This window comes from Cinclus cinclus, chromosome 8 (assembly GCF_963662255.1).
Source record: "Cinclus cinclus chromosome 8, bCinCin1.1, whole genome shotgun sequence".
In the NCBI taxonomy this organism is placed as follows: Eukaryota; Metazoa; Chordata; class Aves; order Passeriformes; family Cinclidae; genus Cinclus; species Cinclus cinclus.
Window position 1 is genome coordinate 19,863,680 of NC_085053.1, and position 25,758 is coordinate 19,889,437.

Here is a 25,758-nt window from a genome sequence, read left to right on the forward strand (position 1 = left end):
CGCCGCCGCCGCCGCCGCTTCCGGCCGCGTGCGCGCCGCTTCCGGGACCGCCGGGGCCGCGGTTACCACGGCGACAACGACAGCGTTAGCGGCAGCATGGCGGGAGCGGCCGTGCTGCCCGTGGCCGTGTTCGGCTGCCGGCCGGCGGTGGTCGGCGGCGTGTGCTTCCTAGAGGAGCAGGTGGTGCTGCACGCCGCGGGGGCAGGCTGTCTGCGGCTGCACCTCGAGCACAAGTGGCACAACTTCATCCCAGGTGGCACCGAACCCGGTCCCGACCCTAACTCCGGTCCCGGTCCCGGTCCCGACTCCGGCCCGCCCTGACCGCTCTGCTCCCCGCAGGCACGGAGAAGAGCCGGGGCGTGCAGGCGCTGGCCGTCAGCCCCGACCGGCGGTTCCTGGCGGTGTCGGAGGCGGCGGGGGAGCAGCCGGTGCTGGCGGTCTATGAGCTGACGGCGGAGCGGGCGCGGCGGCGGAAGGTGCTGGACACCGCCGAGCTGCCGGCGCGGCAGACGGTGTCCCTCGCCTTCTCCCCCGACAGCCGGCTCCTGGCGGCCGCCACGGCCCCCCCCGAGGGGCACCTCACCTGCTGGCTCTGGGAGAAGCAGCGGCTGGCGGCGTCCGTCCGTGTCCAGGCCTTGGGCGACGGCCCCTGCCAGGTAACGGCTCCAGCTCCGCCTGCTTCCAAAACTTCGAACCCGAGCTGTGCCAGCGTCTCTGCGGCTCGTTGTTAACACTTCCTTTGGCAGCTGGCTGCTTCTCCGGGGAGCATACTTCACTTTTCAAAAGGTGGATAAAATGATCAAACTTCAGTTCAACAAGTAACAGGCGCGAGGTTGGACGCGCGTTCATCCTTCAGGACATGTGTGCGGTGCATTTTCCCGTGGCCACATAGCTTTTATCCATGGCAAGAGGAGGAGAGAGCTCTACACTGTAGATTTCATACAGTTTCTCTGACCTTTCTTGACATCTTCTATAGGCCTCCCTCAGCAACAGGACACTAGGCTAAATAAAGTTTTGCATTGACCCATAATGGACATTCTCATGTATCTGTTGTATCACATGAGTTTCTCATATATCACATGAGATCTCTGTTACAGACCCAGTACAATAGGCCAATGAGTGTGTAATGTGTCCCTTGTGTCCCTGCAAGAGCACACTCTAAATATATTGACTGGGCTCAGTAGTCGGTAACACACTTCTTGGAAGCTCTCCGTGCATCTTTTCCTTCCTGCAGTCTTCTGTGTTCAGGTCAGAGGAGAAAAGTGGCTAGGAGCAGACTGATGGCACACAAATGATTTCTTCATCCAGCTTTAGGTGCCCCTTTTTAGATTCTTTCATGGATTCTTTCATGGATTTCATTTAGATTCTTTCAGTACGTGTGTTGGTTGAACTCCAGCTGCCATTTTTTCTGGGGTATAGTTACAAGCAGAGGTTGGCTGAACTACTGAATTCATGACCTCAATTCCTAAGGAGAGGGGAGTGTAAAGACTCTGGCTGTCTCAAGTCCCATTCAGCATAAAAATTACTACAAACCACCTCTCCTATCCTTCATGTCGAGTATTGAGATGTCTATTCCATCATTTTAACAAATAAACACCTAATTAAATGAATTCATGTGCATACTGTCAGCCTGAAATACAGGAATACAGAACTTATTCCTGGCCTTTTGACAACAAATGGTCCCACTTTTCAGGATGCTTGCTGCTGGAAAAATTTGTTAATTAGTAGTGAAGAGGTATTTTTGCCTTACTTTTGTAATTTAATTTTAACAGACAAACTTTTGAAAGGGGGAAAACTGCATTTTGTAGTTATGGCTAATTCTTAGTCTCTTTGGTATTCCTGTATGTTTCTATAAACCATCCTCCCTTGTTTGTACCTGGTATAGAAAGTCTTCAGAATGGGTATAATATTTGCTTATTTGTGAATGCAGTTGAAAAAAATAAGTCCTCTTTTTTTTGTTCCATAGGTGAGCTTTAATCCTCAAGACAATACCCAGGTTTGTATCACTGGAAATGGCTTTTTTAAACTTTTCAAGTACAGTGAAGGATATTTAAAGCAGATGAATTTACAAAGGGGAGAACCAGAAAACTACTTGTGCCATGCCTGGCTGTCCGAGGAGGAAGTTATATGTGGCACTGACACAGGCAAACTTAGCTTGTTTGAAACTGGAGAGCTGCACTGGGAGACAAGTTTGGAGTACAGAAAACCACCCAGGGAACTAAAAGAAGATACAACAGCAGAAGAATATGAAAGGTAAATCTGTTAAATATCATTAGTAATAGTTCCATGCTTTTGCTTGCAGATTAGTTATTCCTTCTTGTCCAATTTATGATGTTGACTGCTGCTTAGCATTTTTTGGTTTGTGCTTCTTTATGCATTTCCTAATTGCATTTCTGGTGTTTCTAGTGGACTGGCCTTTGAAGATAGTGGTTTGCAACAGCATTCCTTGCCTCAAATATCTGCAGTTGCAGCATATTCCAAAGGCTTTGCATGTTCACCTAGCCCAGGGGTTGTTCTTCTGTTTGAGAAGACTGAGGAAAAGGAGGTCTACAAGGAGAGTCAAGAAATCTGGGTAAGGAGGAAAAAAGCTTTTATAAGTAATTTTGCAGCACAGCCCTGTTTAGAGAACTGTGAGTGTTTCTCATTCTGTTTCTCATTCTGCACACTGCTAAATTGCATTGTAAGGATTAGCTAAATGTCCCGGTGATGTTGAAAGGAGTTGCCAAAGGTGACACTGAAAGTCAGTGCCTGATGACCTTTTCAGGGTAGTTCTGTATGTTCCCTTCCCACATATAAAATGTGCTTTGAGGCTGCTAAATTCCAGGAAACCTTTAAGAAACCTTTATCTATGGAGACTTTTGGGACTAAGAGATAGTTTACATCACTTTTGAAGAACTTGGCTGCTTGTTTTTTTCCAAGGAGGAGCTTTTGTCTCCTCAGGTATTTGTTAGAGCTGTCATGAGACCTGTGCACTCTTAAATAATCCTTCTAACTGATCTGTAGCAAACTGTATGCATTGACCTACTGAAATATCTGGATAAGAACATTTAACTCTAATGAGCTGGTCAAGCTTTATACTCTCATTCTAAAAGGTCAGATCTTCCCTATGCATGAGACCCTGTAATAATACTTATCTACCTTAATGATACATTACAAAGAACTGTTCTTCTGAATCACAGTTTTTAGGCAGTCCTCATTCTGACACTTTCTAGGTTTTTTCTTGATATTTTTCTAGTACCATTTTAATTCTTGTTTAGTGCAGTACTTCAGATTACTGCTGAAATGTCCCCTGATACTTTATTTCAGCTGTGATGTTATAGACACCTTTAGGTTTTCCTCTTGTCCTCTACTCCCTGTCTTGCAGTTGTTATGTGCTATTAAATATCCAAGTTGTCTTGCTGATATTATGTATGTGCTTATTAGAGGAGCACTGCAACGTAAGTTTGTGTGTATGCATACCTACTACCAAAACATGGAAACCTGGTACAACCCACAGGATACCTTTCTTGTGCAGCTTCCTCAGGACCTGTTCAGCACTGAGCCAAAAAAGTCAAACAGACAGGACATTACATGTATATGCTTCAGCCCCTCTGAGGAAACGATGGTCATTAGCACAAATAAAAATCAGCTCTATATGTTTACAATGTTCTCCACCAAACTTGTAAGGGTAAGTGCAGTTAGATCCCATTCCATAGCTTTCATGTCCAGTATTGTAGTGATACAGGCTAGTCAGTGTTGTTTTCTGTGATGAATTCTTATTAAATCTTTCTAATGAACCTTTCAGGCTCAGGATATGAAGTGCTGAGTGTGTTTCTCTGAGGGCAGTATTTCTGTAGCCCCTTGCTCAAGCATCCCTCCCTGTGAATACCTGATGCTATTCAGCAGAATGATAGAGAACACTTAGGACCATTTAAGGGTGCCTCTTACTGCTGAACCACTTTTCTAAGGCTTTAACTGAGATATCCTCAATGTAACTGTGTGGTCCCTGCTCCGCTGTAACATGCAGAAACTTTATTGCAATGATAAAGCTGGAACAGCCATGGGAATCTCATTCAACTCTAAAATGATAGTTGTTGAAGTCCTAGCTAGAAGTGAAACCTCTTTGTGAAATACAAATATAATGAAATATAATTATTTAATTCTGAAGTAATTAAATAATACAAATACAAGTGAAAAAATGTATTATCATGAAATAGACTTATATGGAATTGGGTTCCTAACCTGTGTACAGGCATATGGAAATATCTTGACAGGAAGAGGGGTTGTAGTTCAGGGTCCTATTTCCACATGCAGCCTAAAATTTTATTGGTGCTTCACTTCCAGCATGTGGTAGCTAAACATCCTAGTGAAGTTTTCTATCACTCACTTGACTTTTTTAAAAATATCTGCATGACCAGAAGGTATTAACTGAATTCTTGCATGTCCAGTTTTATTTATTTGTCTAATCTTGCCCTTTTTTATATATCTACAATTATGTTCTGCTCTCACTGCTCTGCCCTGCATCACTTTTCTTGATTATTAATTGTAAACTTAAAGCCAACATCGTTGGGTTTTTAACATTGTTATGTTCAGACCAGTGCAGTGAAAGGATTAAGTGGATCCCTCAAATCTATTCTACAACTGTAGGCAAATGATAGATTTTTAAAATCTGACCTACTGCCTGCAATGAAATATTTGTGATTTCTTAATGCTCTCATTCCTTCTCAGGAGAAGACATCTTATTTTGCATATATGAATTTCCCATTGCATTCTAATTCAGTCACTGGTCTGGACGTGTGTATTTGGAAACCCATTCTTGCTACATGTTCCCTGGATAGATCTGTCCGCATCTGGAATTACAAGACCAAGTAAAGAGTTGTTTGTATTGTTTTTACCTCTTGCTTTTTTGTACATTGTATTTAGGAGGCAGCAGCAGCAATCTCATATGAATGAGAGTGTTGTTCTGGTAAAATTCTTGTGTGGTGTGCGATGTAAATGGTATTACTGACATGATCTGGGGAGTGTGAATATGCAGTGACTTTAAAACTGGTGCCAAAGGAATACAAAGACTTTTCTATTAAGCTATTTTTGTGTCAGACTTCTTGTGCTTTGGAAAAAATTCTTTCATTCAGCTTTGTCTAAGATACTGTTGTCACATATCCTGCTTCTTAGGCATAATTCTTAAGCAAAATGACTCCAGCTCTTGAGGTTCCCTGGAGGGAAAAAAAAATCTCAAGAGATGCTTGTATAGGATTGCCATCAGCAATTCATTTGTCTTCTTCATTATATTACAGTACTCAAGGATTTGCTCTTGCACCTTCCACACCTTCTCTGTGAAAAAGAAAGTCAAATTTGCTTTTGCTTCCTGTAACATCTCTGTGATCATTACTTAACTAAATATCAACACACTTCCTCAAGGAAAAGGCAGAGTCAGATTTTAGCTGCAGGTGTCCTTGCTGGGCCAAAAAATATCCTGTCAAGTGTGCAGTGTGGAGTTTGTCCAGTTCCATACAGCTCAATGATTTTCTATTTCAGCACTTTGGAGCTGTGTAAGGAATATCAGGAGGAAGCATACACAGTGTCACTTCATCCCACCGGTCTTTTCTGTTTGGTTGGGTTTTCTGACAAGCTACGATTTATAAGTCTGCTGTATGAGGACATGCATGTTTTCAAGGAGTTTGCTGTGAAAAAGTGTAGAGAGGTAAGGAGTGGTGCAAAAATTAAACTGGGAAGTTATGGGGAGTAGAGTGGTGAAGAACATGACAGAAAATAAAAACTTCTCCAATACATCCAAATAGGATATAGGATGTCCTTCATCAAAGCTTAGAGAAAGAATCTGATTCTCACTGTTGGAGAACAGGCCCAGAGGCTGATGTGTAAGTGTGGACCTGGGAAGCAGCAGAAGACATAATTTACTCAAAAATAATCCAGAACTGAATTTTACAGGGGATGGCATTGATTAAGAAAACTATAAGTGACTAGTTACGTCATGGAGTTTTCTTTTTGTGCAACAATTTGATATTAAAGGATGTAATTGAAATTCAATTCATTAATGTTTTTATCCATTCCAACTACAGTAATGCGTGGTTATGTTCTTTTTGTAGTGCTCATTCAGTAATGGAGGCCATCTTTTTGCTGCAGTTAATGGAAATGTGATTCAAATTTATTCCAGCATCACCTTTGAGAATGTTACTAATCTGAAAGGACATACTGGGAAGGTTAGTAAACAAATCTTATACAGTACAACTTATTAACTTATTAATTAGTCAATAAGATGCATTTTGAAGAGGTAAAGTACAATTTTGAATCTTGAGATCACCCCAAAATGTAAAAACAGAAATAGAAAACCCAGTTTTCATTTGTCAGAAGGCAAAACATTCATGCACTAGATACATATGAAAAGTCTGCCCTTAAACTGGAGGTGAATGATTGGCAGCTGGCTGAACAAAATAAAATAACCCAGTAATATATTATAATTATAAAATCTACTACTCCGTGTTGGAATGAACTTTTTCCTGATAGTGTGTTCATAAAGTAGTTCTTACTGCTTTTGTTTTTTTTCTAATGCTAAAATAGAATTGGTTGAGAAACACCTAGAGGTTTTTCAGTAAGGCTTTGAAGTAGGATTCTGAAGTTGTCATGACTTTACCAGTATGATGACTCCTTGCTGTATGTCTATAACCTACACATCAAGTTCCTTGGTGTGTTTTGCTTTTGCCAGGTACGTGCAATTAAATGGAGTGCAGATGACACTAAATTTGTCTCCTGTGACACACATGGTGCTGTCTATGAGTGGAATTTGTTGACAGGTAAAAAAGAGTCAGAGTGTGTGCTCAAGACCTGCATCTACAGCAGCATTTCCCTGACTCATGATGCCAAAATCATCTTTGCTGTTGGATCTGACCGAACTCTCAAAGAAATTTCAAAGTCTTTGGTGAGCTAACAAATACTCCAGGATTTTGCTACATTCTCTGGGGAGGGTACTGGTGCTTTGCTTTCCTTAGCATCCATTTGGTAAATAGGAATTGGTCTGGTTTAGAAAGCTCTGATATTTACTGACACTTTTGTGTTCTTATGTCCTTTACAATGAAATCTGAGATTTTGTTGTAGTTTTATATTTTTGTAATTTTACTTGGATTTACCTAGAAATCTTCTAATCCGCCTAACAAACTAACTAGGCTATATTGTATCAACCATTCTGCTGAAATACAAATGTATCACATCTACAGCTGTATCTACGTGCATTTTTTTCCCAGAAAAGTAGTAAATTGTATGTGATAACCATTACATCTTTTAGATCATGCATTAACTTGGCTTGAAATTTTAATACTGGTAACTGTAACAAATACAGATTTTTTATATCTAAATATTTCTTTTAAATCTAAAATACGCATTTTTTAAAAATGTATGAAACTTAATACTAATTACTGTTCAGGCTATACTTCTATAGGCATGTAGATTCTTTTAACTGCATTATGTGCTACCCCAGGCAGAGGTTTAACAATTGCTCATGCAATAGGTAAACCAATACTTAATGCAGTATTCATGGTTTGTGTGGTGGTTTGTGCTGTTTGTTTATGTTTTAGATCCAGCACGAAGTGCCTGCTTTTGACGTTGTTTATACGACTGTCGCTGTGTCTCCTTCCGGACGCATGATATTTGTTGGTACATCCCTGGGGACAATTCGAGCCATGAAGTACCCATTAACTCTGAAGAAGGATTTCAGCGAGTACCAGGCCCATGCAGGTGCTGTTACAAAGGTAGCACAGAGTTCTTTCTTTTCCCTGAGGTGCCAGCTACACACAGCTCCTTTAAGGTTGATTATTCTTCTCAATTCATAGCATAATATGTTAAAATTGAGGCTGAAATGGCACATGGAGAATAAATATTGCAGCATTCATAGGAGTCCTGTATCTACATATGTCAGAGAATAAGCTGTTGGCTAAAAAGTGGCTTGCACCAGATTACTAAACATGGCATATTGGATAGAGAACTTTGATACAGCTCCTTCTGGAAAGAGAAAGGTAATTTTGTCATAGAATTTTTTAGGTTGGATAGAGCTTTTAGGTCATCAAGTGCAACTGTTAACCCAGCACTGCCAAATCCACAGTAAACCATGTCCTCAAACACCACATCTACACATCTCTTAAATATCTCCAGGGATGGTGACTGCATCACTTTTACTTGTAGAGGGGCATCACATTTGCCCATTTCCAGATAGCTGAGGCTTCTCTAGTGAGTCAGTACTGCTGCCACATGACTGAAAGGGCTCAGTGAGCACTTCTGCCAGCTCCTTCAGTGTGCTTTGGTAGCACACTCATTCTCCAGGAAGCCACATGTTCTGTGTTGTTAAAGCCAGTCATAATTTTGGTATTTGAAGTATCACTGTCAACTACAGCACCTTGACTTATCCTTGCACAGTCCAACATTAGAATATGAACTTCAGTTAACTCTACTTTTGCCTCCATTGAAATCTGTATCAGCTCCCAGGTACCCCATTCCAGATTAGACAGCCACAGGAGGTCTGGAGGAGGTAACAGCAGTTACTACTACATAGTTCTTGGTGAGCTTAGCTGTAGTTTCAAAAGAAAACATTTAGCCATCTGTCACTCATGCAACTTCTCAAAGAGAAACACTAGAGACCTTCAGAATTGTCATATAAATTGCCTGTTTGTGCTATAGTTGTCTAGAAGGTCTTTTCTGTTTCAGGTTTTTAAAAAACTTCCTATACTTTGAGACCAGAAGCAGACCCAGTGTCTACACAAATTCTTTCCCTTTCCCTTTGTTGTTTCAACAGGAATAGGAGGTAGAACAGGAATAGGAGACATAATCAAAATGTTGGTAGTAGGACTGTGTTATTTCCACAGTTGACTTTCTGCGGTAGAAATTAAGAGAGTATGTGGGTGGGGAGAAAAACGTGGTGTAAAATAAAACTGTCTCCATTCTTCCATGTCTCATCTACTATTTTGTTGTCCCTTCCTTCTAAGATGACAGTAACAAGTGATGACCAATATCTACTGACTGCCTCAGAGGATGGCTGTGTATTTATCTGGAAAGTGCATGATAAAGAAGGTGGGGGAGTGAAAGGAGAACAGGAACTAAAGTATGCTGAGGAAGTGTTGATAATGAGATCAGATATAGACGAGAAGGTAGGAGGAGCATCTTGTGAACATAAATCATAGGATTTCTGTGAATTGCATCTGCATAATGCATGTTACCAGCCAGTCCTATATGGCTTGCATGGCTTGGGTCAGAGGTTACAGCAAGTTGCTGCAGTGGCTTGTCAATGTGCAAACAGCATTGTACAAACAGCAAGTGTGGATTAGATTTTTCTCTAATACTTTCCCCAGTCTCTTGAAAACATTTTTAATGGAGTAGAGAAGTCAAAAGATGCATTTCTGTGAACCATCTTGTAAGACAGCAAAGGAACTTTACTTCTGGAACTTCTTGATTGTCTGAAGATTCTCTGTAAAGGCAGTTGTTCATAAACATGTACATGTAAATACAACATCTTTAACAAGCTGTTGCTAATGGCAAATATTCTCTCTCTTAAAACTGTTTTCTCATTCATGTCCTAACAGAGTCAGGCAATACTAGACCTGCAGATTTGTGTGAAAGATCTACAGACAGAAAATTATTACGAGCTACGTCTCAAGGACTTGTACTGTGAAGGAAAAATAAAAGCATTGGAAGAGAATTTCACTCAGGAAATAGACTCCCTTAAAACTAAACACCAGGTATGATTCATGTTGCAGAACCAATACTAAGAAATCTTTTACTGAAGAATTGAGTTCAAGCTTCCATTACATATGTAGAAATACCATACAGCATCTGAAATAATTCCTTTCCAGTTTAAGATGTTCTTGATATTTATAAAGCATGAAACTACCTTTGAGTCAAGTATCTTAGAGGTACAAGGGGATGCAAGAATTCTCCTAGGTACCCTGTATGTATCTTCACATAAAACCAGCACAATAAATACTGCCTGAGACTGAGGATCAGTAGTAGAAACGCCACTGTACTTTCAAAGCTCCTTTTCCTATAAGGCTGCAGCTGCTGCAGGATCTAACAATTGTTCTCCTTAATGCTGCCTTCTTTATGTCCTTAAAAATCTGCTTAGATTTTTAAGAACGTCTGCTGAGGTTTCTTGTATGCTTTTTGAAAATAAAAGTAAGATATATTCCCTGGAGGTCTAGTGCTCATGTGCTTATTGATTTCATTGTGGTCATGAAGCAGGACTCCCCTGAAAAGGAAAGGCTATAATAATTCTTCCCTGTGTCTTATTTATCTGTGTCTGATAATGCTATTCTGTCCATCTGTCTGTTGCACACACTGGATTTCTGACCTGTAATTAGTTATATTTCTGGACTTCTTTTAGATGTAGAAGGCAAGGGATCCAATAGTAATTTCTCTTGCAGTAAGACAACTCAAAGTAAGGGATTATATATCATGATTCAAGCCTGTCAACCTCATGTTCTTTTGAGCTTTTGGGTGAACACTGTCCTGTTCTGGTGATTTGTTACTGCTTATTTTATCGAGTTGTGCATAGTCCCTTCAAGCAGTATTTCTGTTTGACTACACATAAAGGAGTTCAGTATGAAAGCTTGCCAAGTTATTTATTAGTTGTAGTATTTTACAGGTTTTTAATTTTCAAGTGCTCTTTTTATACCTTTCTTGTATTTTGGCCCTACAATTGTTCTAGTAGGTTTTTGATATTCATTTTTTGAGGAGGTTTAATTATTCATTTTAATGTTTTCTTCAAGTATTTTTTTCAGATTCTTTGGCTTGTCTCATTGTGGGTTTTTTCTCTAAATAGCCTGAGTTTTAGCATTTCTATTTTTCCTCTCTTTTGTAGCACCTAACCTTGTACAAGAAAGCCATTTAAATTCTTGTGGATTCCTCCACATCTGTTCTATCTCTGCTGGGCTTTTTTTCTGCAGTTCTTTAGGTCTTTTGATAAGTAGTGCTTGGCTATAAAGTTATAATAATCTCATCTACACTGAAAATTCTTTAGATTTGTTGATTATAGGCTTGCAAACAAAATGCCTTTGAAGGTGAATAAAAGTTTTCTAGGCAGGCAAGTTGTACTTCCTGTTCAAGTATCAGTACATGTTAAGATTAAACTGAATTACAGCTTTAGACTTGGTAGTTGTATCGATCAGACAAATGGAATATTTCTCCATATGCAAGACCTATGCAGTTGATGCGAGAAGAAAATTAAAATATTGTTACTATGGTAAAATTCCTAGCATCTCTGGGAAATTTCTCAGCTGTTTTCTTGCTCCAGTTCTTTGTACTTTTTTAGAAGATTAAGTAATTTGTAGTGGCAAGCTGACATTCTAAGTGAATGGCATCTAAAATTCACTCTTGCTTATGTTTATGTCATACTACGCAAATGTCAGCATTTTAGCAGCTCAAATTTGCTTCGAGTGAGACACAAAGCAGCTTGAACTTTAATATCTGGACAATAATTTATGGAACTGCAAATTCTCCTCAGCCAGGCATACCTAAAGGAGTCAGGCTTTTACTAGCTCACAGATTTCTCTTTTTAGATTAGGAATAGTACCTTGTATTATATGAGCTCTGTTTGCTGCTTTTCCTTAGCTTTGCTTAGCTTAACTTGTCAAAACAAACTAATATGTGGGAAAACTTGTTTTAATGACACATGGCATCTCAATTTCGGTGAGAGATTTCAAATATATTTCTGTTGTGTATGTATTCTTCACCAGAGGATTTTTCCAAACAATTTGGACATTGCTTGTCTAGTTTCAAATTAAAATGTATTTTTCTTATTTTTTTTATCCCAGATTTTACAGGAAGAGAAAGAAAAGCAGGAGCTACAATACCAGGTTCAACTGTCTGAGCTGATGGATAAACAGGCTAGGGAGGTGCAACGGCTAGGTGAGGCTATAACCAGTGTTGGTAACTAGAAACTGGGGGAAATGCATTGTTGATAGCAAATGATGTGACAGGGAGGGATTACTAGAGTAGAGGTATAAAGAAAAATGGATGTATGTCATGTAGGTATTTGGTGCAGACCAAATGTTTGTCTAAACTGCACCATACATGTGCCCATGATGAGAACATGCACATGGGCCCTGTATCTTAGGGGTTTGGTTCTTGAGATTATTTATTTATTTATTTATGCACAGATCACTGTGCAAGAACAGTGCAGTCATCCAATTCAGCAAGGAGGTGCACACAGCCTGGAAATACCTGGACTCCAGATTTGTAATCAAGATAAAAATACTGCAAATTAGTACCAAAAAGTCCCTCCATAAATGAGTTCATTGCCTATTGATACTTCGTAGTAATTGAGCTTACACAATTCTGCCAAGGTTTTCATCCCAAGGAAATGCATCTGAAATAATTAGTTGTCAATTTTGCTTGGCTACAAAGTCTAAAGCCCCTGTATATCTGCTGAAGAAAGTGATGAACTACTTCTACTTGTAATTTATTGCAAACAAAAATTTATTGCCGCCAAAAAGACAGTAAATAATAAGGAAGTGATAGCTGCAGAAGGATAGGATTCACTCCTCTTTTCTATTAGTTTTATCCATTCCATATTTTTCCTGTTAAAAGAATCTCAGAGTAGTCAGAAACTCTCAGTAGAAAATGAGAAATACCAGGAGCTTCAGGTGAAATCCCAGAGGATGGAGGAGGACTACGAGAAACAATTGCACAATTTGGAGGAAAGCAAAACCATGGCTGTGGCGGAGCTGAAAGAACATTACGAGAAAAAACTTAAAGATAAATCTGTTCTGCTGGAAGAGGTAGGAAGATCGATTTGCAGTTTGATTTGTTGACCAAGTTTATCTTCAACTGTGATAAAATGTTCCCTATTACCTGCATGATTTGAAGAACAAAGATAAATATCTTGAATATTTAAAAAACAGCTGGACATTAAGGTCAAAGATTTGGCTTGACAAAAGGTAGACAGATAACTGATACTTGCATATTTAGAGTAATAAAATCCAATCATCATTACTATTTGCAGCCCTGTGTTGCAATACCAATTTGAAAAGAATGTAGGAAGAGAGGCATACAGAGACTGAGGCAAACCTGAGTGCTCATTGGTCCTAATGCATCAGAAACAGCAATTTTAAAAGATCCTAAGTGATACTGGTTTGTGATTTCTGCAGCCAGAACAAGTTTGTTGATGTTAGTATTTGGGCCAGATTCCTAACTTTAAGCTTTCAAGTCTTAAGAATCATTTAAAAAAACAAACCTCAATGTGTATGTTATCAGTTTCTAAAGTTACTTTAATCCACTAACAAGTTATCTTAGATGATATTGCTGCAATTGAATATTCCACTAAACATAGACTCTTCCAGGAGAAACACAGTTACAAATAACCTTTTATATCTCTCCTTTATTGGTCTCTTACTCTTGCCTTCTCTAATATTTGTTTTCCTTAACTGCAGGCAAAGGAGAATATGAGGAAGCAGATTGAAGTACATGAAGAAATGGAAAAACTAATTTATGAAGAGGGAGACAAAGAAATCTTGGAACTCAAAGACAAGTATGAGAGACAGCTCGTGGAAGAAAAGGAGTCCAACATGCAACTGAGAGGAGAAATAGGAGTCATGAATAAAAGGGTATCTTTTATTCTGTGCTAGTACCAGACCTGCACAAGAAAACCTATAACCAAGGATTGAATGTGATTAATGGCATGTCAATTTAGTCCATTAATCTAGTCTTTAAATATGTGACATTTCATATGAGAACAGTAGCCCATTCTTAGGTTAGTTTGAATGTGTAGAGTATTTGGGCAGAAGGAGAAGCTCTCTGCTATTGTATTGCTGATATAATTAGATCATAAAGGAGGTATGTTTTTATTAGTACACTTCCTCTGTGTGGAAGTGTACACTACACTATTTTTTCTACACTATTTTAAACTATAAATAATATTGTTCATCCTATGACAGGAAAGAAATGAACTTTTAATTTTTCTAACATCAAATACTTTGCTTTATTGGTAAAATACTTCTGCTTCATTTGATGCAATAATCTCTGTGTTTTGTTTGCATCATCACTTTTTATTTGCTTTACTGGGATTTTAAAGGAGGCATAAAATATTTTACCTCTTTTATTGTCTGGGTATTACATTTGCCTAAGGGTGTTAGAGGGACAATTTTTTCTTTTTTGTTTTCTCCAGTATCTATCTGGAGACAGGTTCTTTTCATACCCTCTACTATCATGGTACTGTCTTTAGTTTCTTTGTCTTTTAGACCTCAGCAATTTCTTCATGTGTCCTTACAGTTTGTTCAGCACCATTCATTGGTTCTAGCTTTCTTGGCTTTACAGAACTTAGTTCTGAGGCAGGGATTTTGAGGGTACTCAAGAGCTATGAACTGGGCACCCTTCCAGTCTTCCATCTTTAGAGATGTATTGCCTTCACCTTATAAGAATATTCCATTGATTGAATGTTATCTGCAGCTGATGCTTATGCATAATATCCATACCTTTCTTTCTGCTGGATGCAATTTCCCTCCTTCCTTCTGGTGCAGTAGGTATTCAATACTTAACTCCCTTTTGAATTACAGGCATTTAAGTGACATGCTGCTCCTTCATCATATCTTAATTTGATATCCTTTATCCCACACTATCTACAAGGTATCCTACAGAATAGGAGGACCAAGTTGTGCTTGGAGCTTTTGGAGACTGTTAAGTTCTTACTAGTTTGCCTCTCTAGTTGAACAGCCTACAGAAAGAGCTCAAGGACCGAAACAGGGATATTGAGGAAATGAGACTGGAACAGCAGAAGCTGCAAGACATCATTAAATCATTAAAAAAGGACATCTTGGCACTAAAGACAGATATTAAAGAGAGAACTGAGACTATCCTAGAGAAGGTGAGAAAGTGGACAATTACATGAGGTCAAAATCACCTCCCTCAATTAAATAGAGATATTTATTTTAATAGTATTTTTTGTGATAGTGTCACATGATTGGAAACTTGGTTTCAGCTTAAGGAATTTGTGATCTCCAGTTTGGAATTTTGGTTTTTAGTTGGCATTCTAAGCTTTTCTTGGGGAGCTCAAGTTCAGGATGTTGACTTTCTCATCCCCCATTCTAGGATTTGTAAATGGCTCAGCACTATTTGCCCCCTCCCATCTTACCTGTAGATTTGCAGCTGGAGTTCGACCTTCCACAAGATCGGTGACTGCTGAATTTGCTTCTTCCATATTTGTTCCTTGTCCTAGGGATCTGTTTGAGAGTTCTGGGTCTAATTCAGATCTCTGTACCCATTTCTTCCAGGAGAAGCATATTAATGATCTAAAAATGAAAAATCAGGAGCTGCAAAATTTCAAGTTTGTGCTGAGTTACAGAATAGAGGAGTTTAAGAAGCAAATAGAGTTACGTGAAAATGATATTGAGACAATGAAGAAACAGATCAGTGAGGTGAGTAACACTTTCATTTGGCCTAAGCCTATTGTCTTAATATAAAGATGGCCCAACAAGTACATGAAAGATTCCACCCTGGTTGTTCCTGGACTTCTTTCAAGGATACACAGCACTTATTCAATATCTGTATATCAGCTAATAAAAATAACTGTTCACAATAGCTATTTAATTTTCTATCACAGGCTACCAGTGATAAACATAGTTATTTAAGTTTCTGTATGTAATTCTAGATTTTGCTAAAAAGTAGATCTGATCCTTATGTTGTTGCCCTCCATGTACCCTGTAGCATTTGCAAGACACTCCTTTTACTGATCTGGTGGAAGAGAGTCAATTTCTTCTCTCAGAAATGTTGCAGATTTATGCAAACATAACTCTGCTAGGGGTTAGGTACATGGACAAATGATATCCATCAGTTGATGAATGGGAAATTTGAAAGTATTCATACTTAGCATATAGCAAATTCATTGAGGGAACTTATTTAAGATGGAAACTTACTATGATCTCTGCATAGATGTATCCTTAGTTCAGCCCAACTAGGACTATGGTGATGTAGTCTTTTAAATAAAATGCAAACGAATTAACAATTTGTATGTACTTCAGACTAGCAAGACGAAATCTTTGTTGTCTTTTCTGGTCACCATCTCATGCCATAAGTAAATGCTGTAGTATCCTTACTGGTTTTTCCTGTGTGTTCTGCACATGTACCCACAGTTTTCAGTCCATTTGTTTCTTTTCAGTATCAGGCTCTAGTTATTGTTGCCCTTACTCTTTCCAGTATTGACTATCCATTTCCACCTCATTCATTTTTATTCAGATGGAATGGCAGAGCTTCCATTCAGTTCAAGGAATTTAAGAGGTATCACTCAATTTAAATTAATGTGACTCAACAGTTGGATATTCATTTCTGTGGTTTCTGTATATTCTGACAGAGGGCAGTGTTGTTACAAAATTGACGCTTCTCATATTGTCATTCAACCTGAAGGGGGACCTATTCCCTCAAGTCTGTATTTCCAGTCTCTGGTTTTCCTGTTATGTGTTGTTTTTTCTCCTTTTAGCCCTGATTTCCTCCCCCTGCTTCCTTTCAGATGGAGGAGGAGCTGGAACAATTCCGCAAGGAGAGCATAGAGCTGAAGCTGAACATCACACAACTGCAACAGAAACAGAAGGCAACTGCTCGTGAGGTGCACAGAGAGATGGAAAAGGTATGGGGTACCCCCACTATGCAGGTCCCACAGAATGACATTGGTGGGGACAGAACACTGGTGAAGCACTAATCTGAGCAAACAGTTACTTCAAGGGTGTGTTTCCAAGGACCAAGAGAGTCTCTGGGGGTTCAGTGGGGACAAAGACACAAAACTTCCAAGCCTGCAACCAGCTTAGACCATTCATATTTTTTTTTTAAAAAAAGAATCCAGTTATTTATGCATCAACACATATTGTCCTGAGTTTAATAGAAGAGCAAAGTGAATGCTGTACTATTTGTTCCTGCTCAAGCCTGAAATCTGGGAGCACTTGGCCTAAACAGGAGCAGCATGAAGGACACCACCTAGGCATTAGTAGGATGATGTAAAGGAAAGTCTCATTAATGGAGGAGTCAAGGACCCCTTGTTTGACAATATATCAGACATGAGGGAGGAAAAGGGACTGCAGGTGAAGGTGGAGGAGCTTAGCAGGCAGTGCATGTGTGAGGAAGCAGGTAGAGAGACCTGGCAGAAGCCAAGAGAGAATAAGAAGGCAATCCTGATGTGAAATCAGCAAGCTGTGCATGTGTCTGATGTTTTGTCCCTTGCCTTCTCTTCTTAACTGTTGGTGTGTTGTTTCTAAATAAGAAGGCAGGACAGCATTTGGACAATGCTGTCAGGCACATCATGTGGATCCTGGGGATGTCCTGTGCTTAGACTCAATTATCCTCGTGGGTCTCTTTCAACTCAGCATATTCTGTAATCCTGTGTTTTGGAAAGGACAGTGGGCAATAGCATAATGAGCCACTGTTTTTCAGATGTCATCTTTGGAAGCTGGCACTGATATTACCTAATAAAAGTATCTTGGCTTATTACTACTCTGAAATCTATTATTGCTGTTCAACACATAGGGCTCACATTTCCAATGAGTTTTTATTTAATTTGTTTTTCAATTAAGTGAAAGAAGAAAGTGTATAAAAGTTTTCACCAGTTCTACTAGACTTTGTAGAAGATTGCATGATGGAGTGTTCTGATGAACCAAATAAGAATGTGACTACATCATTCTTGCAGAAGCAAGATATGGAAACCCTCATCAAACGATTTAAGGCAGATCTTCATAATTGTGTGAGCTTCATTCACCATCCTAGGAAAATGAAAGATAGTATCTGTGAACTCTACACCAAGTATGTGCATCAATCAGACATGGTGAGTCGAGACCTTTGCCTTCTCCTTGCCCACGACTTTGTCTGGTAGTGCAATTACTGAGGTAAAACATGCTGCGCCTTCTCAGGTGGGAGTTCAAGCAGAAGATGCAGATTTGCAGCAGCAGTTCAAGAAACAGCAAGAGTATAATGAGAGAAATTTGATAGTTTTAAGGAAGAAGGTGACAAAGGATAAGGAAATGCACCACACTGCTTACATGCGAATCCTGCAGGTAATAAGACTTTTCCTTGTGGTATGGAGGGGGAACAAAGGAAGTAGCTGCACAAGAGACTTCAGTAACCTTGCTGTTATGGTTTCTTAGGACTTTGAAATGGTTTTGGTTGGCTTTCTTGCCAGAAATTCCTAAATTTTTCAAGCACTTCTATTAACTTTTCTGAACAAAAAGAGCAAGATCTCTGAAGTCAGAAATGGATGCTGTTTTGTAGATACTTTTGTTTATCTCCCACTCCCTAAAAGGAGATAGGGAACTTCTGTTGCATGGATGATTTTAAGGAAATTAATGTACTTAATTTTTAATTCAAACAGTATTTATAATTGGCATCATAGTCAATTTGCCCTTGTTTGGGTGTCAAACTGTATCTGGTGTGTAATAATGTTTAGGAAGTAATTTTGGAGGAAGAAAAGAAATAAAACCCCTGCTCTGTCCACATAGTGCTATGCTTACTGATGAGAATTCAGAAAAAATGTCTGTTTTCACATCCAAAATTTTCAAGGAAGTTCAGAAATATGTGGGCGATAAGTCTATTTGTACCAAGATCTCTTGCTCAGAATCCTTGTTTCTTACAAAGCAAAGTAAACTTGTGACTGCTGTGGTCAAAGATCGACTTTGTTTTCATCTGGAGTGGGAGGACCTAGAGCCCCACACCAGACATGCTAGGAGGACAGCTTTTCTAGTCTCTCCTTAGCATGATCTCCTTCTGCTCACTCAGCACTTCCTTTTCCCCTCCGTGGCCCTTTCTGCATTGTTACTTTATTGTGCTTCCTCAGGATCATTAAATCTCAGTCCCCTCCTAAGTCATCTGTTGTTTGCTATTTATTCATAATTTGCTTCTTCAGGGCTAGACAGCAGCAATCTTCTTCCCTGACGCTATTCTATTTTTTTTTTTTACTCTTTCTGTGAGTTAGATGTTTCCTTTGGCACAAAAGGAGATGGGTTCAGAAAATAACCTGGAGAATTTCCTTACTGGAATAGGGTGACAGATGGTGTTCATAAATATAATACTTGATGTCTTGGATCAGTAAGCCTAACATGAAATGATGATTAAAACCAAATTAATAAAACATCTGGAAGATGAAGATATCAAAGATTCTAACCAGCTTGGTTTCTTCAAAGAAAAAGCAGTTCTCTGAAGTCCAGTAGATTAATGAGATTTTACAGCCAGCAGGAATTATCATGGCCTTCCAGTCCTTCACAGGGGCTTTTAAGACTAGTTTAGATAAACTTCTATGAGGATCATTTTGAAAAAGCAAATGACATCTTAACAGTCTTCTAGCTCTGAATTTCTATTATTCCTCAGTTGTGCTTGCATTTTCAGAGCTATGCCCTCTTCTTTGAGAGATTATTCATAGGTACACTCCACTAGTGACTGCTGCAACAGATGATTAGAACTGTCAAGATAATTCAATTATTCTTACCAGTTTACAAGTTGCCTGTTACTCAACTGTTGGTTTTCCCTCCAACCTTTTGTATTTGTAATGGATTCTTTGGATACATAAAAACAGAGACACTGAATAACCTCGAAGTGGAGCTGCTTGAACTGAAGCCTGCATAGGATGAAATTTTCTATGTGTCCTACCTGTCTCTGACAGTCAGCACTGCAGGGACTTCCTAGACAGTAGATTGCATTGTACCTGATGGCCTCATCATCCATGCATTTGATCAGTCCCTTTTCTGAAACAATTGGTTCTTTGCCACAGCATCCCGTGACAAATGAGTTTTCCCATGAGCATTTACTTTAATCCATTCTGTGACACTGAATTGCAGTGCAAGCATTCTGTCAGAATGCAAATATTGAATTAAAGGCTAATCTCTCTGCAGAGAAGGCTTCTTCAGGAAAATATTATCAGTCAACCAACAGCCTTCTAGCACCAAGAAAACCAAACAAGACATTTCTACATAGCCCAGATTGCTTCATACAAAATACTCTGTATTATATTTTCTGATAGACTAAAAGCAAGATCTTCATTTGACAGCAGCAGGTAATCACTTGGACTGGACTTTTGAAGGTGCTCATGACTAAAGTACACCTAAAGGGAAATGCTATAACCCAACCCTGAAAGCTGCTCAAAAGAAAATTACCTTGACTTATTATTGGAAGTTACCCTCTTGGTGTGTTCTTTCAGGATCAAGGTCTGGAATAAATGCATAGTGTCAAATTTCATCTGTATTTAAAGGCTTGAATTAGACAAGTCGGACTTAACAAAATATTACAGTTCCAGAGCTCCCTGAGGAAACCAACTCCTGCTGCATTTATAGTCCAACATAGCCACTGCAAGCATAACCACACTTCTTGCCAAACAAGTTCAGATCTTAATGAATCCCACACTCTTCCTCTGGTCAGTGATCTTCAGCTGAGTAGAAACTAAAGCACAGCTGCTGTACCTGCCTTAGTGTGAAGTCTTGATAATCTTGCCACACACGTGCCCTGAGCTATTGCTGCCAGCCTGAACTCCTTGAGTGCAGTCACATACTGAGGGGTGCAGTGAGCTTTGTACTTCACTACTGACCAGCCTGCAGTTGTGTGGTGCCAACACTTTTATAAGTATACTCAAAGGAACTGAGTTGTATGTTTGCACAATCTTTTGTGGCAACATAATTATCAACCAAAATTATCATTAATACAAAAGCGAAAAACAAGATTTGAAGACACCATTTTCATGGGAAAAATTAATTCGTCCTTGTTCTTCTCTCCTGCTGTTTTAGTGGGTTCCCTACTGCTTGAGGCTGGTATTGTGAGGTGCCCTAAACATGCCTTTTTGCCATCTATCTTTTTAAAATATTGCCACTGTGTTCCAAAAGTTCTGAAAAGACACCACAGGTAGCTGAAATAGTTGCTATTCTTGGTTCAAGTGTGCTGGCAGCTGTTTAAAAATTGCCCTAGTTACTGATGTGTTAAGGTATTTCATTGTCCTTGTAAGAGGCAAATATATATACAATTCCACTCCACTCTCTTGAATACAAAAAAAAAATATTTAGTTAATGGTGCTCCTGTTTCAATATCATGAGCAGCAGTGTTATCATCCTTCACTAGTCTTAACCCATACTGGTTTTGCTGAAGTCTTTGAACCTGTTGCAACAATGGCACTTTTACTGTCATTTTCACAGCTCCTTCAGCAAGATGCTTCATGGTAGGCTACTAAAAAAATTAGAGGATTGAACTTTTATGGGCTGAAAACTGACTAATACAAAAAAAGAACAAAAGATTGATGCATTGCTAACTTTTTCGTAGCAGCATGTTAGCAGTAGTTATCTCAAGTCTCCACATGCTTCATATATTTCCTAATATATGTGTGGAAAAGTGATGTCTGACAGAACTAATGAAGAGGGCTTTGAATAATTTCAAGATGATAAAGATAATTTAAGTGAACAAATACATAGTGACAAATGAAAAGAAAAATAATACACGCTGGAGGGAGAGATGGGAATTCTTTGCATTAATTCTGAATTAATTGGATCAATTTAGGAAGGCCCTGAGCTTCCCTTTGGAATTTACAAGGAAGATGATACCTTGGAGTGCAGCTGCAGTCAGAAAAGCAAAACAAATATTAGTTTCTTGAGACAACATGATTTGAATACTGTCATGTTCTGTGTCACATCTACTGTGGTCTTACCTGAAATGTTGTGTATTCCCCTGATTGCTCAGTACCTTCTGCTTGGGATACTGATTCTATACTGTCCAGTGGCTTTCTCAAAGATACGAAGATACATATTGCCCAGATAGATAGTAACTGTGCTTTTCCTTATAGATCATGTTGTTTTTGCAGGAAAATATGAGTCTGATTAAGGAAATTAATGACTTGCGGCAAGAACTGAGGGTGGCCAACGCACAGGTGCACAACCTCCAGTCAGCACTGAGATTAAACAAGAACAAACAGGCAATTCAAGACACAGGTGAATAGTTCTTGTATATTTTCCATATTGTTAGTAGTGAGGGCAGAAGCCCTTTTTGTCCTTGGTGGACAATTCTATTACTGTCTGTGTTTCATTCTGGCTTTTCTGCCTGGTGGTACATGTTTCATTTTAATGTTAATCGTAGAAGCTGCTAAATCCTCCAGATTCTTGCTATTTAGATCTACTCCTTCAGCCCTGAAAGATGCTTTCCCTTGTTCATGCCAAAGAACTGTATGAGCTGGACCTTTGTTACTGTATTATATCCTCTCTATTTTATCTTCCAGCTCCCTCCAGTGAACTTCTGTCCAGCACAGATGTCCTGAGGTTGAATCCAGAGATGGAAAGTGAAAAAATCATAGAAATGCAGCAGCTAGAAATTCAATATCTGCGAGACCAAATCCAGGAGAAGGGCCAAGCCCTGAACAGTCCAGGTTCAGTCTTGTTTGGTCAGAAATCTTCCTGAACTGAATCTGGAAAGAAGCCACAGGACAAAGCAACACTGATGTGGTTCAAGGATGCTTTATGTTATTATATACTCCTGGCAAGATCAGAAATGCAACAGCATAGAGTATTCTTACATGATCCTATACTCTTCCATTAGAAGCATTTTTGAAGCAATCAGTTCTCTGATCACTTTTACTTTCCTGAAATCTGCCTTTTTCATGAGATTTAGGAGCCAAAAAAAAAAAAAACCAATTGTGTTAGTGTAAGACTAATCTTTGTGCCTTCATGCTAGGTATTCATCTTTCTCTTGAAAACTAATGAGTCATATTTCAGAAGAGCTGGTCCAACTATAAGCCTTTTCTACTAGAATTCTAATTTGGTGTCACTGTGCTGCAAAATTCAACATCAGCCTTTTATTTTCCAGTATTAAATTGCCTATGTCCAAACAATGGACTGCTGCTCTTAAAACTGATGTAATTTTTATTCCAAGCAGGTATCTAGTCACAGATTAACAATCAATTACCTTGTGAGGGCAACCTTTGACTCAAGCACACCCAAGCTAGAGCCCTTGGTATCTCTCCTGTCTAGAGATGTATTGCCTCAACTGCTACAATAATTTCAGTAAGACAAAAAAGGCAACCCAGTTTCAAACTCCCAAAATCTGTTCAAACCTTATGTCATTACTCCCATTACTTTGATAAATTGATTTTTCTTGGTCTTTTTTTCAACATCCACAATTCTGTTCAGTTTTTCAGTGAAATTCACCTAATCAGTCACTCTGCAAAATACACAGAAAAAGGCAGGGAGTACTTTCTTTAATAATGAGGGGGGGAAAACCCTACATTTTTCATCTTTTGTTGTCAGTGCATGACACACTGTCCCACTGAGGAGTATTTCAGAAGACTGAGCTACTGGTTGGGCATGGAACTATTGGTTATTACAACAGCCACTATGTTACTGTTTCATTTCCTATCCTGAGTTCTGGAAAAGTGATGGGTGCTTTTATATACTCCTAATAATATTATACAGATGAAGGTGGTGCCAGGGCTTGGTAACACATAAACTGCATTACCATCAGGAATACTAGACTCATTTCCAGGGCAATACCATGGCAAAACAGATGGTTCCATGAGCTCCAGTGATTTTGGAGAATTCAGCTGAGTGCTTTCTCCATGAATGTGGAATTAAGTTTCTTTAGTCTATTTTTTTCCCATTTTGCATCTTTAATCTGTATGGAACATAGGTTTCACAGGAGCAAAAGGAAGAAGTTAATGGTATATTAATGGGCTAGCTTAACATCCTTTCTTCCTCCTGCCCTCCCCATATAATCATCTCGATGCTTCCTACACAGATAGAGGATGTAATTAATGTAATTAGTAAATATTTTAGAAACCAGTTCCCTCTAAAATTTTCAGGACACACCCATTTTAATTTGCTAGGCTCTCGTATGGTATAATTTTCCCTTCTCTCTGTCAGGACAAATTGAGTGCTAGAATTGTACAGCACACTGCTTTAATAGTTGTGGCTTAGAGAAATGCAATAAACTGAAAAAAGAAGAATCTTTTCCTAATATGCCTATATAGATAGCAAATTATTTCTAAATGGTGACTGATATGCTTAAAAATATGCCCCTATGTCATCCTTGTTAGGAAATTTTAAAGGCAATACACAGCCTGTTAAATGAAGCCTAGGTAATCTCTTCAGCCAGACTAGGTGGAAGAGGATTTTGAACTTAGTGGCTAAGGGACAGCTAAAACATTGCTTTTATAGGGGAGCATTAAATATCAGGCACAGCAGAGTGCTACAACTAAACTTCAGCAGACCTGCTGGAAGCAAAATAGATGTACAAGCCCCTTCTATACTGGGAAAAGCAGACCAAGGTCAAACTCCCACACATACACTCTATAAATGTTTTAGAATTAAGTTGTAACTGGATTATGGTTTCATGTGCTAATGGTCTTCTGAATTGTCTCAAGGTGCAAAAACATTTTCTGCTTTCATCCTTTCTTGACCTGCATTGTTCTGTTTCTCCTTTTGGTACCTCCCTATAGGAACCGGTAAGCATTTCATGCTCTTATAAAGCTACAGCCCACTTTTAAAAATTACTATATGACTATCTGAATAAGGTTTCCCCTTAGATGACTTCTTTGCTAACTGGGCAGACTAAAAATCCAGGTTTTTCTGGATAGTGTCAAGCTCATTGTTCAAAAGTGTTTGTATAGGAAAACCTATCACATACCATTTGGGTTGTTTACGTGTAGGACAACATCCTCTGGACTGATATTTCACAAGTCTCAACAGACCTAGCAGATTTTTCTCAGACAAATTCCTGGACCTGTCAAGTTCAGGAACCTGAAAATAGATACCAAATACTTGGTTTCTATTTGATTAACATATCCTAAGCTTCCCTTCTCACAGCCTGATAAAAAGGTAGCATGTGACTTAATAACTGAGCCTCCCTTTCCATTAGCCAGGCAAGAGCTGTTGTTCAGTCCAGTTCTCTCCTTCCTGCATTTCCCTGGAGATTTTCCAGCTGCTCAGGCTAACGGTAATGATCCCTTCTCCTGCCATGAAACCTGGCCAGGAAGAAGGGGACATTGGTCAGTCTGGGAATCCCGTTCCCCTACTGACTTCAATATTCCTGCTACTCCTTTTTGTTATTCTCCAACTCTTAAATGAATCCTTTTCTTTTTCCTGATTCCTCTCAAAATGGTTACCCTTTTTTCCCCCACTGGATTAGCAGGAAATCAGCTCTTCTGCAGCATGGTAAACTGCTGGTGCTGCTGTCTCCCAGAGAGGGAGTTCTGCAGCTGCCTTTTGGTGGGAAGATAGCAGCACAGTGACATCTTGTCTGACTCGAGTGCCTGCCTGAACTTCTGCCATAGAAAGATCCAGCCCTGATAGGACTGGATGCCCCTAACCTACACAGTAGAGCAGGAGCTACTTCATTTATTACCAAATACTTGCTGAATTTGTCAAATGTCCCCTAGCACTGCCAGCCTGGCTGCAGGCTTCTTCTCACCTTGTTGCCTGGGAGCTGCTCCCTGGCTCTGGCACCCCCTCACCTCCATCTGGGAGGAAATGAGCCACCTTCCAGGATCGGTGTGTGGCCAGAGGCCAGATCCTGCCCGAGGAGAGAGGGAGGGGTAGGACCTGCACACCGGCGCGGCTCTGGAGCGTCTCCAAGAGCAGCAGCAGGTTTGCTCAGACGCCACCCAGCTGGGGAATGCACCTGCCCGGGCAGGAGGTGAGGGCTGCAGCCGGACCTCACTGCTGCCGCCCCACCGGGCAGGGGAGCCTCACCTGGGTCTTGGCAGGCACTTGCAAAAAGAAGGGAAGAGATTTCCCCCGTGGGCTCCCTGGTTAGCTGGATCCAGTGGAAGGAAAACCAGGAAAAACCACTGCTGCCAGC

The 25,758-nt window shown here is 39.6% G+C and overlaps 1 protein-coding gene across 1 annotated transcript; it reads left to right on the forward strand.

The window, feature by feature from the left end:
- Positions 1 to 96: 96 nt before the first annotated feature.
- CFAP57 (cilia and flagella associated protein 57) lies at positions 97 to 22,365 on the forward strand. Its single transcript, XM_062497617.1, has 22 exons — positions 97 to 253; positions 340 to 656; positions 1,967 to 2,253; positions 2,407 to 2,572; positions 3,515 to 3,667; positions 4,708 to 4,847; positions 5,515 to 5,680; positions 6,084 to 6,197; positions 6,701 to 6,913; positions 7,566 to 7,739; positions 8,967 to 9,128; positions 9,561 to 9,716; positions 11,787 to 11,880; positions 12,562 to 12,752; positions 13,404 to 13,577; positions 14,675 to 14,833; positions 15,240 to 15,383; positions 16,472 to 16,588; positions 17,639 to 17,773; positions 17,859 to 18,002; positions 21,776 to 21,902; positions 22,187 to 22,365. Exons 1-22 carry the CDS (start codon positions 97 to 99, stop codon positions 22,363 to 22,365), a joined length of 3,669 nt encoding a protein of 1,222 aa, XP_062353601.1.
- The last annotated feature ends 3,393 nt before the right edge of the window (positions 22,366 to 25,758 follow it).